Source organism: Carettochelys insculpta, chromosome 4 (assembly GCF_033958435.1).
Source record: "Carettochelys insculpta isolate YL-2023 chromosome 4, ASM3395843v1, whole genome shotgun sequence".
NCBI classification, from domain to species: Eukaryota; Metazoa; Chordata; order Testudines; family Carettochelyidae; genus Carettochelys; species Carettochelys insculpta.
The window spans coordinates 133245042-133260628 of NC_134140.1; the positions used below are offsets into that span (position 1 = coordinate 133245042).

The window sequence follows — 15587 nt, forward strand, 5'->3', positions numbered from 1 at the left end:
TCAATGTATCCAAAATCCCACAATGTATCGACATAGTGGGAGGTCGACAGGAGAAACTCTCCCATCAATTTCCATTACTCCTGGTGACTGCCGGGAGTACTGGGGTTGATGATGATGCCTGGTAGTTTGATTTAGCATGTCCCTACTAGGCATGCTCAGTCGAACCCTGTAAGATTGACTGCCATCGGGTCAATCTTCCCCGAAATGTAAATGTACATTTAGTTTGAAGGGGCAGCACAAGGGTGTTGGTAGGGCCTGAGGGGATTGTAGGAGATGATCCTACAGCTATAGAGTGATCTAAAGGAATGGCAGGCAGGATGGGGAATTGAACCTAAACCAGATGGAAGAATCTATGTTTGTGTGAATTTTTGTTACCCTAGAAAGGAGTCTAGTGAATCTAGATGTGACTTCACAGTTTAGTTCTCTTGATGGAAAGAGCTGTTGTAGGACGAAGGATCATCACTGGATATTTAAGAGCAGATTAGACAGACATCTGTCAGGGATGGTCCAGATGGTGCTTGATTCTGCCATGAGGGCAGGAGACTGGACCTGATGACCTCTCAAGCTTCTGTCCCATTCCAGTGTTCTATAATTCTAGCAGGATGTTCTAGAGGTGAAGACCAACCTGTGCTACTATGCCCCGAGGACAGGGAGTGAAGTGGAACTGCTCATATACGAGCTCCTCAGTTTTCTGTCATAGCACTGGCCATGTTTTACTAACCATGTGTTGCAGACTGACCTTCCTGTTCATTTACAATCACGCGCCAGGCCTCTTCCCTGCTGTGGTCATGGAACATCTCTGTAGCAACTGCACCACTTGCTAAAAATGGATGCTAAGGAAGTCTTCAATGCATTCTCGGTTTAATGGAGTTTATCATCTCAAAATGGGGCTACCTCAGTTAACAACACTCCTGCTTTTCCTGCAAATCTTGTGATGTTTTGTGTTTCACTGAAAGCCCCAGACTTTGCAGACAGGTGTTCATGTGAGATCTATAGCTATTTTTTATTATTGTTTGAATAGTTTCAAATTTATAGTCTTCAAATTATCCTAAATATATTATTTAAAAGACATCTTTTTAAACCAATCATCTGATTTTGGAGTGACTGAGGGCCAAACTAGTGACTCTCATGCATATGGGGTCAGTAAATCTGCCATCCCGCTTGCTACAGCACATCATCAGAACTACTGATGTATTTGATTTCAGTGATACTCCTTTATTTTAAATCCTCCTGTTGCAGCTATCTCTGGTTCCAGTCACACCAGTGTCACTGAGCACGTGGGAGATGATGCTTCATGACTTAGTGGAGATGGGAGAAGGAGGATGAAACATCAGATGAGACCATACGCTGGAGGAAAGAACATGGTCCAGAAAGCCCTAATGATATTGTTCCAGGAATTTCCAGCTCGGGAAGGGAGTATGACCTAAGTGACTGGCGCAGTGCCAGAAGGGCCTGGCTGAATTGGCCAGATATAAGCACTGAGTTGAGGTTCTCCGGACTCCAGCAGAGACTTTATGAAAGGGCAAGCAATGAAAGTATCAAGCCTCACTTTTGAAAATCCAGAGAGGGCCTTGGCAAACATTCCACTGTGGGTGAAACTGAGTCTCCTCGGGGTGCCAGGAGCTCTGCTAGCAAAGCGAGGCATCAGTTACACACAGCTCTTTGCACTGGGTCTCCTGAGTTTGTCTCAGCAGTTTTATTTATTTCATATTACACTCAAGCCTAAAGACTCCAGCTGAGACCAGGACACCCTGCTTGTGTTAGGTGCTGTTCCTACATGGTTCCTACCTCTAAGAGCTTCAGTCACAATACTCTGGGCAGAAAGGATGTGAGAAATAATGGGTTACTTTCCTCATTTTGCAGAGGGGAAACCGAGGCACGTAGCATTCAGGTTCCTTAATCTTTGTGCTCACAGAGGAAGTCTTTGGAAAAGGCAGCGATGGGAGGCAGAGTCCTAACCCAGTGCCTTAACTTCAGTCCTCCCCCCTCACCTGCTGGCATCTGCGGACTCGCTTGCAATTTCCCTCCTGGCAAACAGATTTAGAATTTGGGGCTGATCCTGCCACTCCTTACTGAGCTCTCACCTTTACTTGAGGGCAACGCCGCGACCGGCCTGAAGAGGGAGACATCACTTGCCTACAGGGTAGCCTGGACACCTGGGGTAAACCCTGCTCCCGCGGGGGGACGCTCCTATCCGGCTCCACAGGCCTTTCGCCCACCCTGGAGGCTGACTTGAGCTAGCTCAGGTGCCCGGCCAGCTCCACCCCGTCAGTGCAGGCGAGTCCTGCCGGCAGAGCTGCTCCGAGCCCGCCCCGGCGGTCCGGCTTGCGCAGGGTCTCCCCGCCCAGCCACCAGGCGCTGCCTCCCGCGGTGCGTCAGGGCGCCTGGGGAGGCCGGGCTGTGGGCACTGGGCACCCGTCCAGCGAGCGAGCCGGCGGGCGCGGTGCGGCAGCGGCGCTGGCCCCCGCGTCCCCTGCCTGCGTCTCCGCGGCGCTCCGGGAGGGGCCGGCCGAGCCCCGGTTGGCGGCTGGCGCGGCGAGGGGCTGGCCGGGGAGGCTCCCGGGCGCGTCTCAGCCCCGCTCACACGCACGGCGCCGCGGGTCGGGCGAGGACGCGGCGGCTTCGCGCGCACACAAACACACACACACACACAAACACACACGCACACACACGCGCGCGCGCAGCAGCCGCGGCGGGTCCCGGCGCTCCGGCTCCGGCTCGCTCCTCCAGCGGCGCTGCCCCGCGGCGCGGCAGCCCAGCCCGGCCGGCCGGCGCGCACCCATGCGCTAGGGCAGCGCAGCGCCCAGCAGCCGCGGCGGGAGGCAGGCGAGCGCAGCGGAGGATGCGGGGCTCGGCGGCGGGGCTGGCCGGCAGCGGCTGCCTCTGGACGTGCCTCCTACTGTGCGGGGCGCTGCGGAGCCTGCGGGCCAGCCCCGGCAACGAAGGTGAGCTGCCCCGGAGCGCCCGCGCCTGGCCCCCTGCAGCGCCCCGACTCTGCCACCGCGCCCTGCCCCGCTGCCCGGCTCGCCTCCCCCTTCCCCGGAGCGGCTCCCCGGCCGGGCAGCCCAGCCGCCCTTGCCCAGCGCGCCCGGCTGCTGCGGGGAGGCGCTGCCCGGGCGCCCCGCGGGGCTGGAGGCGCTGAGCCCCTCGCGGAGCAGCAGGAGGCGTGGGGCAGGGACGCTAGTCCGGGGCGGTGGGGGTTTGCCCTGCTGTGTGTGAGGCTGGGCTGGGCTGGGCTGTGTGCGGCTTGGGGGTCTTTTTGTGTTGGGTGTGTGTGTGTGTGTGTGTTGTGTCAGGCATTAGGGACACTTTGTGCATTGGGATTATGTGTGTTTTAGATAAGGCTTGTGGGTATTTTGTGTATTGGGATTTTGTGTGTGTGTTGTCAGGCACGATCGCTATTTTGTGAGTTGGGGTTTTGCCCTTGTGGATTGTGTTGTGCTGTGCTTGTACGTAGGCTGGGGTGCGCTCTCTGGGTGCTTAGTGCCGTGTGCGTACTTGCCGTTGGATTTGTGTGGCTGTGCTGCGGGCATGTTTTATGCTGCTCTCTGCTGCCTGGATGGACCGAGTTGTATGTCTCCAGTCAGACACTTACAATATCTTCAGTTTCTCATTTAACCTGCCCGAGCTCCTGAGCCTGGGAATTGGCCTCTGAGTTAGGCAGGGAGAGCCCTGCACCTCATAGGGCTCCCAGACTAAAGCTGAACACACACCCAAGAGCTCAGAGGATGGGAATAAGAAATACTTCCCTCCCCAAAGGGTGCATATCATAGGCTGTCAAAGGTCTCTTTCCCTTTCTTTAATGGTGCTTTTTGCAACAAGGAAAATAACAGGATAAATTAGAACCCAACAATTGCCCATGGTACTGCCGGGAGAAGGGTCGACACTTATGCTGACTATTGCCAAGCATTTAAAAGTTTCATCTCTGTAAAGTCAATATGCAAAGAGGTAGGACAAGGTTTTCCCTGTGCCTGGAATGCATCTGAGTTTTTCGGTGGCCGGTGTTCTTTAATAGCAAAGATAATAACACCCCAGCTTTCTATTGTTATTTTTGGAGCCATGTGCAATATGTAAGGCACAAACTTTCAGGCCAGGAAAGGGATTGCTTCCGAAGGGAACGTGGAATTCATGTCACAAAACCTGCCTTATTACACCCAGAGATTTGTTATTGAAATTCCTACAGGGGTTTGAGTGGGACGGGAACGCCAGGGTTTCAAAGTTGTGGCCTTGAGGCAAATAGCTTGTCATAATGTATTTTAGAAAATGAGACTTGTGAAAATCACAGAAAAATGTACAGGGGAAGGGACAAATGGTTGTGAAGTTATTTGCACTCAGGGCTAGAGAATGCATAGACTAGGGGAGGGCGGCTATTTCCTTAGATTTCTCTTCTACCACTAAATCATGTCTGCCCTTGTGAATAACTTCTTTGGTACTGAGCACTGCAGTGAAGTCCGTCAGGTGGCTCTCAAAAGTATGCTACTCACTGGGGGTTTCTAGGAGGGCAGTGTAAGTTGGGAGTCTGCTGTTTTACAAGGATTTGTGCTGATATCTCAAGAGGGAGAGAGACAGAGGGATTGGGCACCTGCAGTCTCTCACTTACACATGGGTTTGACTCATGGGAGTGCCTCCCACTGAAGTCAGAAGGACAGCTGCCCTTGAGGCAGGGCCACTTGAGAACAAACATTTGCAGAATTGGGCCTCTATTGTGTGATAGGCTACAGGATTTTTAAACTGAAACAGCCTTGTCAGGTGATTCAGTGGGATCTTGAGAGTAAGGAGAGACATGGGAGTGTTACAATAATTATTGACAGCATACGGGTTGGCTCTTTTTCTGTGACTCTTATTCACAGTCTCCAACTTTTATCCTTTTAATACGCAGAAAACGAAGTCTAGCGGTGGACTTGAACTTATTCAGTAACAACCCCTTGTTCCCATTTGTAGATTTATTTGTAAACAAGCATTATGTGACAAGTGCTTTTCACAGCATGGCTTCTTGGCCAATTACTGCTGAACAGTTCTGCTTTGAAAATGATTCACCCTGCGGTGAATCAAGGCTAATTCATTAGAGCCTCAGTTCCTAAAGTCCTTGTACCATATGCCATTGACACTTGTCAACAGTTTGATTTTGAAAAGTTCAGTTTTGCTTCTCTCAGCATTCAAGTTGCCTTCCAGAGGACAGAGCCTCAGCTGGTGTAAATTGTCTTTTATAGCTTAGTTGACTTCAATAGAGACTTGAGAATTTATGCTAGCTGAGGGATGATAGGTTTATCTGTAGCCAGCTTTGGGGGGATGGGAGGGTTGGCCTTGAAGACTGGAGAATAAAAAAAAGTTTGTAAAGTTTTCTGGGTTTTTCTTTTCCATTGTAATTTTATTTCTGCTGTTCTTGATGAACAACTTGGTCAGCAAAGAACTTGTACCACTTGGCGGCATAAGCTTACTGGCTTTTATTTGCCAGTAACAATTGAGAGAATTTTATTTTCACTTCTGTTATGAATCAAATATTAATACTGCGTGAATCTTAAATGGAATGCTTGCTTAAAGTGCAGTGGTATCGGATAGGAGAGGTTGAAATGTGCATCATTCACTGAATATGCATGTTTGACATTGCTGTAGAAATGGAAAGCTTTGTGAGAATTATATTCGTTAGGTTCCAAAATTCAGATGTGGGTACTTTGCTCTATGGCTATGTGCTCAAAGGAGTTAAGTGTCTGACATTTTGCATTGTTTGGGTGAAAAATCTGGCCACTTTCTAATATGCCTGACTGTGTATTTAGGAGGATAAAAGTCATTTTTTTTTCTCTACAGTTTTATTAGCTGCCATTTCATATCTTAATCTATAATGTGGTAAAGAAAAGGATTCAGTATTATGGCACCTTTTGAGTCATCATTTAAATATTACCATTGAACTCCTTTGGAAATGTCACTAGCTAGACTCTTGTTACTTCTATTTTAGTGGTCTGTGTTCCTTCCTGAGAATATATGGTCAGAAATCCAACTCTGTAGAAAATACTCAAAGGCCAGTATTTCAAAAGTAGTCCTTTACATTAACTGCATTACCCGTGACATATCCTTAGAGAACTGACTTCCCCTGAGTTACAGTCATGCATGTTTTATTTTTATTGACTGAACATACCAGGGTGTGTGTGTGGTTTTTTTTTTGCACACCAAAAAATATTGATAGCAATTAATCAGAAATATGTTTCTTGCAGCAATGTTAACACAGTAATTGTCTGAGTTATGTATTTTTCTGGAAGCTGCTTGATGCCAGAGTCACAACATGATTAAAATCCTGTGTTGATAGGCACAGTACATGAACCCAATTAGATTACATTCTTGTGTGAGTTGTATCCTTGGTCCCTTTCCCCAAAACCCCTTCCCTCCCTTTGGCAGTAACTTCTGAGCCATTACTTGACATCATGGACTGCATTGTATTAGACATCATTTCCTGATCATCCTTAATGGTTATATTGCACATATTTTAAATTTTATCTTAAATGATAAAGTTTCTGGAAGTGACTCTTAAAATTATTTATGTAAAGCATATACTGAAAGAAGGCTTTTTTTTTTTTTTTAAGAATGATTTGGTTCATATTTTCCGTAAATTTGGACTGATTTGCAGATCTCATTTAGAAATAACCCAGGTGACATTAAAGTATCTTATGAGCAGATTTTTAAAAGACTTGTACATATTTCTGATTGTTTTGAATAATATATCACAGCCAGGTGATTTGCATAACTACCAGTGAAATAAAAATAAATTACAACTACTCAGCAGAAATAAGTGCTGACCAGACAATGCTGGAACGATTGTTAAATAGATGGTTAAAAAAATGAAAAGACCCCCCCCCCCGCCACTTTTGTGGCATCTTTGAAATAATGATAATATGTCTCATATAGATAAAGGTAGAAAATTCATCCTTATTCATCATTCGTCTGTCTTTTATTTCATTAATTTAAGAAGAGAGTGATAGGGTTAATTTAACAGGGTTAATTTAGAATTTCCATTTAACTAATAGTTTGGAGGATTATCTGGCTGGATTTATTTAATTGATTCACTTGTTTAATTTTATCTATTTAAAGGGATAGAGGGAACAGGCAGTATTAGATGATGGTTTGAAATGCAGATTGTATACTTCAGAGACTGGAATGGTTCTAGATGTTCTACTGCCTTCATGGAGCATGTACAGGTTGAACTTCTCTAGTTCAGCATTCTGTGGTCCAGCAACATCCATAGTCTAGGATGATTTTAGTTAGCCAGATGTCCACTTGCCATGGGTGTGTCCAAGTTTCCTGTGATCCCTTAAAGTGTGTTTACAGCCACCAAGTCTGGCTCTCAGTGTTCGGTGCTGTTTTTTAGCTGTAATTTACCCTTCAATGTCTTCTAAGAGCCCAGTAAGCAGTGGAAGTGATGGTAATGTGCTAGACAATACAAAGCTCCCATGGTATGGCAAATCTTCTGGTTTGGCACTGGTCAGGTCCCACGGGTACCATACTAAAGAGGGTCAACCTGTATTTATCCGATAGTGGCAGAGCTCCCCCTGGCCTGCCCCTTGAACAAATATATAGTTGGGTCCGTTATCAAAATGCATATATAATATATATGACCTCAAAATAAAGTAGACTGCTATATCTGTGTTATATGCTTCCCTTTCAAACTCTTCCGATCTATTGGGGGAAAAAAAATCATGTAATTACTTTCTTGAAAATCATAAAATCATAGAACACTAAAACTTCATCCTGTTTACCTCAGGCTGTTTCTCCAATTTGTCCAGATCATTCTGAATTATGATCCTATCTTTCAAAGCAGTTACAACTCCTCCCAGCTGAGCATCATCTGCAAACTTAATAAGCATACTCTCTATGCCAATATCTAAATTGTTGATGGAGATATTGAATAGAACTGGTCCCAAAATAGATCCCTGCAGATCCCCACTTGTTATGCCCTTCCAGCATGACTGCAAACCATTAATAACTACTCTCTGAGAATGGTTATCCAGCCAGTTATGTACTCATCTTATAATGGCCCCATCTAAGCTGTATTTGCTTAGTTTATTGATAAGAGGATCATGCAAGACTGTGTCAAATGCCTTACTAAAGTCTAGGTGTACCACATCCACTGCCTCTCCCTTATCCACAAGACTTCTTGTCCTGTCAAGAAGAGCTGTCAGATTGGTCTGGTGTGATTTGTTCTTTACAAATCCATGCTGGCTGTTACTTATCACCTTATTTTGATCCAGATGTTTGCAGATGAATTCCTTAATTATTTGCTCCATTATCTTTCCTGGCACAGAAGTTAAATTGACTGGTCTGTAGTATTCCTAACACAGGTAATACAGTCTCAGCCTCATAAATCATATATTCAGACAGTTTTTACATTATTTTAACAATGCTATCAATTGGAAAACTATGCAAGCTGGCCATATATTAATGTGTGTTGCATAAATACAGTTGTCTAACTTTGGAGCCATTCCAGTCTATTAATAAAGTACATATCACAAGGTTTTAAAAAGTTATATATCTACTCCCAGTGGATGGCAACAGAAGAGTTCTTTTTTATTTCTTTCCACATTAACAATTTTGGGGCCCAGTCCTGCTTGTTGATTTACAAGAATAATCCTTCACTTTAAAGACTAACAAAATACTTCATTAGGTGATGTGCTTTCGTGGGCCTGCCCCATGAAACCTCGTTATCTAATAAATTGTTTTGTTAGTCTCTAAAGTGCTACATGACTGCTTGTTTGTTTAGTGAAGATACAGACTAACAGCTACTTCTCTAAGAATAATCTTTGCTCATGAAAGTAATGTGTTGATTTAAATTGAATTCAGTGGGACTGCTGATATGAGTGAGGAATGACTGAGGAAATAGGGTTTTCAGAATTAGCTCTTTAGACATACCTCTGTCAGTTTTAACTTTTTTCTTTTCAAAATATTCAAAACAACTACGCCTGGTTTAGTAAGAATTAAATACCAGTTTTGGTTTTAAATCAGACCATTTTTTCTTTAAATACACAAAAGGCATGTGAAACACAGCTTTTAAATATGACTTCAAAAGGAGGCAATGTATGAATGATGTATTTTTAAAAATTCATAACAATTAACCCCAAGACTGCATCTAAGCCAAATTACATCTTAAAGCACATCATCACAATGATAAATGCATGGAAGTAGGCAAAGCATCTAATAGTAGAAACATTGACAGACTTTCTTCCTATAATATAAATGTTGACACCAATATTTGATGTATAAAGCAGCTATTTGCAAATCAAGTTACAGTTGAATAAACTGACAGGTATTCCCAGTGGGGAGCTGCAGATTTAGTATGGTTTGCTGTCAGATCCCCCTTGCTTCCTATTATGTAACATTTAATACCATAATATACTATTCATTTGCATGCCTTCAATTTTCTTTGTATGGCGCAAATAATAAAATTAAATTTTAGATCTGCCAAGGAAGGATTTCTGTAATTCTGTTTTCTATCGATTGATTGAAAAACTCTTTTAAAATATTGTAATTTGCTTAAAAAAAGAATAGTGATTTTTCAACAAGTGTTCAAGACAGTGCAAAACCAGGTCAGTTTATCTATGTCATGTCACGGTAATTGTTAAAGTATGGATAAAAACTGTGTACGTAAAACACAAAAGCTGCTCAACGTTTCATACGGTTTGTGCCTATGATGTGTTCCTGCGTCCTTAGTTAATAATTTTATCTCTTAGGGTCTTATTCTCCTCCAGTGTAACTCCATTAGCTTTAGCCTGATGTGACTCCATTGAAGCCCTAATCCTGCAATGTGATTTGCTAGTACCTGTCCCGATGTCGTTGGGAGAGGCTATGCTAGCGAGTCACAGCACAGGATTGAAAGTGATTGGAGAATCAGGCCCATCCAAATCCATGTATGTGGTTTTTGAACTGAAGCTTGAAGAGGTTTCCTACCTTTCTCAGTTTGACATTTGAGGTCTGATTCCCTGTTTTACGCCTGTGTAAATCCATTAACCTCGATGAGGATTTAGTCTTGAATTAGACCTTGTCTTCATACAGACTTGTACCCATTTAATTAAACCGATTTAGTTTAGGACCCTTTGATTTAGGAGTGACTTGGTCTGGTTCAGCTTAAACTTGCTGTTGATTGATTTACGTTAAACCAGACTAAGCCTTTCTTAAACCAAAATAAGGCTGTGTCTCTACTGCCAGTTTAGCGACAAAAGTTTTGTTGTTCCCTGGTGAGTAAGCTCGCCCTCCTCCCCGTATAAGCAGTGCCGCAGCTAGTGGCAGTGTCAATGGCTTATCAACAGGAGCCAGAGCCCACTAGTGTGGGAATTCTGGGGGGGGGCAGGAAGGAGGGAAGGTGATCAGCATGGATCATGTGCCCATGGTCTGCCCTGGCCCCTCCCTCTTCCATCCCTGCCCACCTCTTCCTATGGAAGTTCCATACCACTTCCAGAGTACACAGGGCAATCCCACCCCCAACCCTGGAGTGGCACAGTCCAAGAGCAGCATGAGCTAGGAAGCTCGCGCCACTTGGGGGAGAGGTGGGACTGCCCACCCACACACTGTAAGTGGCACGGCTCTGAAGTGAGTGGGGGGGTCAATGCTGGGGGTGCATGTGACTCTCTGTGTACTCCCCACCCTCCAAAAGCACCAGAAGTTTTGCCGGGAAATCCCTTCCAACGGTGACTTCTGTCGATAGAGGCGTCTCTTGTAGACGAAGCCATCAGGAGTGTTTTGTGTGCCCAAGTGCTGACAAACAGAGTTTGCACTGTCTGGCTTGTAGCCATGTGGTCATGTCACTCTGCAGTGTAGACCAAACCTAAGTGTGTCCCCCTGAGGGTTTACAGAAGCCATTTACGTTCCCATATCTAGCTCAATTGGTGCAGCTCTCCACTGCACAAGGTGCTGATTCATCCCTTACAGCAACGCACATACTTCATGTGAAAGAAATTGCTTGAGTGCTTCCCTGAGTAGGGAGGGACTTAGCAGGTGCTTTAGTGAAACAGAGCCTTACTCTGCTGTGAGGAAAGCCAGCCCTTCTTGTAATCAGGTTTCCTCGGTTCCCCATTTGCAAAACCTACAAGCACATTTTCCTATGTAAGGCAAAATTAAAAACCCTGGGTGCAAACCCTGGGTGAACGTGTCCTTAGAGTGCTGAGTCCTGAACCTTTTCCTAACCATGCTGCAGTACTGTGACTCAGCGTAAGACTCCTCTTCAAGCAGTGCTTCACCCTTGTAATCCTTATCAGGAGGCTTGGAAGGATTAGATTTTTGTTGGTAAGTGTCGATAAATGTCAGTTTCACCATGCACACAGACCGATGAAATCACTTCCATCCATGGCTAAAATTTACAGACAGGTAAAGTAGGAAAGACTGCATGAGAACTTAGAGTACCAGGTGTGGCCAATAGGTGATATTGACAATTTGTGTTTTAATGATTGTAAAGCTCAGGCCGCCGAAACGGGGCGGAGGGCAAAGAAGGCAGCTGCACAGGGGCCTGGTGTTTCGAAGGGGTCTGGAGCTCTGGGCCCCTCTCTGAAGTGCCACGGCAGCCTTGCTCTGCCACTCCATATGGCTGTGATGTGACTGGGGGGCAGAGCTACACTTTGGGTGGTGCTAAGGGCTGGCCACTCTTGGCCCCACCCCTTCCAGAGGCATGGAGCCAGGTCCCCTGACCCCTAGTCTTTTTTTCCACTCTAAGTCCAACCGTTTAACTTGTCAAGGGCCTGGAGAGCTGCAAACACACCCCCTTCCCCGCCACCTCACCCTTTGAAGGCTCCTCCGGTGAGCTCTCTAGGTTGGAGGTTCTGTGCTAATCTTTCACGAGTTACACAGAACTCCACAAACGTAGGGAAGTGACGACTGCTTTGTACTTTCTGCTAGCACAGGAGAAAGCAGTGTTGAACATCCCTCTGAGTAGGGCATGGTCTAATGGTCTTAGGCTGCTGTAGCATTACTGCTCCTGGCAGCTGTCATGGGGGTGTGGCCAGGCAAGAAAGGATGTGGCTGAGACACTGCTGCATCTGTCTGATCCAGGGCTGCCTGCCCGCCCATCCCCTTAGCACCTTCAGGCTGCTCTAATTTATGCTAGAGACAGGAGCAGGCCCCTTAAAATCCCAGGAGACTCTGTGTGAGTAGGGGGGTGGGATGGCATGCGAGAGACGCTTAGGGCTACTGTTCCCACCTTCTCATTGGGCTGCACTAGGCCTGATAACTGGACCATTGCATTTTTTTCCATTCATCCGTGATAATACTCTCACTTGTTCCCAGATCCAGAATACCTACACTGCATCACACCACTCTGCAGCCATGCCGAGTCCTGCAGAGCATGTGATGCGGCATGCTTGGGTGTGCTGACACAGCCCTCAAAGCCCTGGAACTGGTCTGTGTCAATAGAATCAGGCTGCAGCTGTGCAGCTAAAAACTTTTGGTGTAGACATTTGGGCTTACATCATCCCCCGCCCCAGAGAATAATTGACCAAATGATGTAATGTTCATCGGGTTCCCTGTTCTTCTATGCTGCGCATGCGGAATGGGTAAAACGGCTTGCAGCAATCTTCCGCCTTCATTTGTCTTTGCATGTTGCCAGGCTTACCTATGAACACCCACCCATGGCATCATCATTCCTGGCTTCTCCCATGTTCTTTTTATGTGCTTCCCCACTAATAGTTTATTTTCCAAGAACAATGGAAGAAAAAAAATATTTTTGTTTTTTCACCAGCCACACACAGTAACACACAGCAAAAAGGTATAAGCTGTCAGACGTCAGAAGAGCCGATAAATCATTCTAACCGTTCTTTGCTCTCAAGAGCCATCCAAACAGAATGTCAGTTACTTTTTTCTACTTGAATGAATTCAAAGGCAGCAAAATGGTCATTATTGTGGATGGGAAGGCTCTGGTGGTGGTGGATCGCCTGGACAGCTGAAATCTTGTGAGTCTACTGAAAGAGAGAGCTGTCAGTGTAATTTGACATCTATAGTTATGTCTGTGCAGTGTCTCTTTATTCCTGTCCAGTTTAATAGTATGTGTAACGTAATTTGATATTCACATTCTGGAAGAAAAATGTCTGTGAAAGATATCTGAGTGGTGCACTTTTCAGGAGAAATCTTCCCCCCCTTCCTTTGGGATCATAGTTAGTTTAAAAGTAGAGGTGGAATTTCTTGTTGAGACACTAAGACCCTGATTCAGGAAAGCCCCCCGGGATGTGCTGAGCTTCGATGAGGCGATTGAATTCCATTCACTTCACTGAGATGTAAGCACATACTGATAGTCGGATCTCTAAATAGGGTAGCTCTGCTGATTTAGGGCTTAAGGTTTGTCTACAGCTCTCAGAGCTGCAAGTTGGATGAAGTCTATGGAGTTGTTTACACTAGGCTCTTGGAGAGCATCTACTGTTGATGGTAGTGAGAGCATCAAAGTACCTAGGACTCATTGCGGGGGGGAGGGAGGGGGGTACATTTTTACACCTGTGTTATCCAGGCCAGAGTGGGTCAGGGATAGCTGACACTGTGGTAAAAATGCTGGTGTCCTGTCATGTTACCAGTGGTGGAGTTGCACCCAAATCAGAAGACTTGCCCCAAAAGCTTAGTGCCCAGTGTGACTTCTGGGGCCTATGATTGTGGCATTCCCATTTTCAGCCACAGAGGCAGAGCTGGTCTTTGACCCCCTGCTTTTTTTTAAAAAAAAAAAAAAAAAAAAAGAGGTGGGAGACATTTTAGATTAAATGGAAATTTTAATGGGAAACTGGTGTCAAAGGTTGGGTGGGGGATGTTCATAGAAAAATTTTTTGTTTGTTTTCACACTCTTCTGTTTTCATTTTGTCCATGAAAACCCAGAACACCTCGAAGAACACTAAGTGAACATTTGAGGTTTTTGTCTAAATTTTTCTTGGGCAAAAGGATAAGACAGTCCAGATGAGGTGTACTTGCAGTAATGACTCAGATATGTCCTGAGAGCTGCCCACTCAGTCTCAGCCTCATCTTGAAATTGGATCCATGTGGGCATAGGCACCGGTTTTCTCATATCCCCAGGGGTGTGTGAGCCCCACTATGCCCCAAGCCTCACCTCCACTCCTGCCCTACCTCTTCCCACCTCTGCTCCTCTCCTGCCCCATCTCTTTCTGCCCCATGCTGTCTCATTCCTCTGAGTGTGCTCCACCCTCCCCACCCCTGTGTCTCCTATATGCAGCTGAAGAGCTGGTCACAGTGGCAGGAGGTACTGGAGGGGAGCTGAGCAGTGGGGGCTGTGGCTGGCTATGATTTTTCATGGGTGCTTCAGCACTTGTGCACGCAGGCCGATGCAGCACCTCATTTACGTCAGTGAGACCCCATACACTGATGCATGGAGCCGACCACATAACTGGTGCCTTTTAATACAACTCACTGATCAGTTCTGTCCCTAAATACATAAACCCTGCTTGTCACTGTCCTGAGGAAATGTTAACAGAGTGGGCAGCATCATGCCTATCCTAAGCAATAAGCTCCAACAGAAGTTACTGGGTAAAATTCTGTGAATGGGTCAGAATCATAGAATCATAATCATAGAAATGTAGGACTATGGAGGAATCCAAGGAGTCATCAAGTCCAGCCTCCCGCACTGAGGTGGGATCAAGCAAACATAGGCCAACCCCAACAGGTGTTTAACCCAACCTGTTCTTAACAGCCTCCAATGATGGGGATTCCACAACCTCCCTTGGAAGCCTGCTCCAGAACTTCCCTTTCTCACTGTAAGGATAGTTCTCTAATATATAACCTAAATCTCCCTTGAGACAGATTAAGACCACCTTGTCCTCCCTTCAATGGACAAGGAAAACAGTTAATCATAATCCTCTTTTACAGGAACCTTAACATATTTAAAGAATATTTTCTGGAAACCTCCTCAGTCGTCTTCTATCAAAATTAATCTTTCCTCACAGGTCAGGTTATCTGAATGTTGGGTCACTTTTGTTGGTCTCTTCCAGTTTCTTCACATCTTTCCTAAATTGTGGTACCCACAACTGGATGCAGCGCTCCAGCTGAGACCTTTACCAGTGATGTGGACTGAGTTACCTCCAGTCCTTTACATGGGCCGTTTATGTTCACATACCCCCAAAATTAGCTTTTTAAATGTTGGCAGTTGCATCACATGTGATTTACATATATGCAGTTTGTGGTCCACTGAGTCCCTCAGAGCTCTTTCAGCAGTCTTTCCACCTCGTCAGTTATCCCCCATTTTAGGAGTTATGCGTCTGATTTTTTTTCTTCCTCTGGGAAGTAATTTGCATTTATTGAATTTCATTTTGTTGAATTCAGATCAACTCTACAATATCCTAAAGTTGTTTTGAATTCAAATCCTGCCTTCCAAAGTGCTTTCAATGACTCCCAGTTTGGTGTCATCTGCAAATTTTAGAAGTATTTTGTCCACTCTGTCATCTAAGCCATTAATAAAAATATTGGATAGTAACATATCTACGACTGACCTCTTCAGTGCCTCACAAGATACTCTCTCCCAGAATGACAGTGAGGCACTGAAGAGGTCAGTCATAGATACGGGAGAAAAAGAGAGAGAGAAAAATAGAAAGTAAGTTTTAAATAAATTGCAAAGTTACAATCAATTATTATTT

At 45.3% G+C, this 15587-nt stretch overlaps 1 protein-coding gene across 9 annotated transcripts in view; it reads left to right on the plus strand.

Annotated features, from left to right (window-relative positions):
- Positions 1-2335: 2335 nt before the first annotated feature.
- The window catches only part of EPHA5 (EPH receptor A5), a 313288-nt gene continuing 300036 nt past the window's right edge, over positions 2336-15587 (plus strand). For all 9 annotated transcript variants that reach the window (XM_074993896.1, XM_074993897.1, XM_074993899.1 and 6 more), the window contains exon 1: positions 2336-2945. In XM_074993896.1, the coding sequence (XP_074849997.1) occupies positions 2843-2945 (103 nt within the window). In that variant the 5' untranslated portion in view covers positions 2336-2842. The remainder of the gene's footprint in view (positions 2946-15587) is intronic.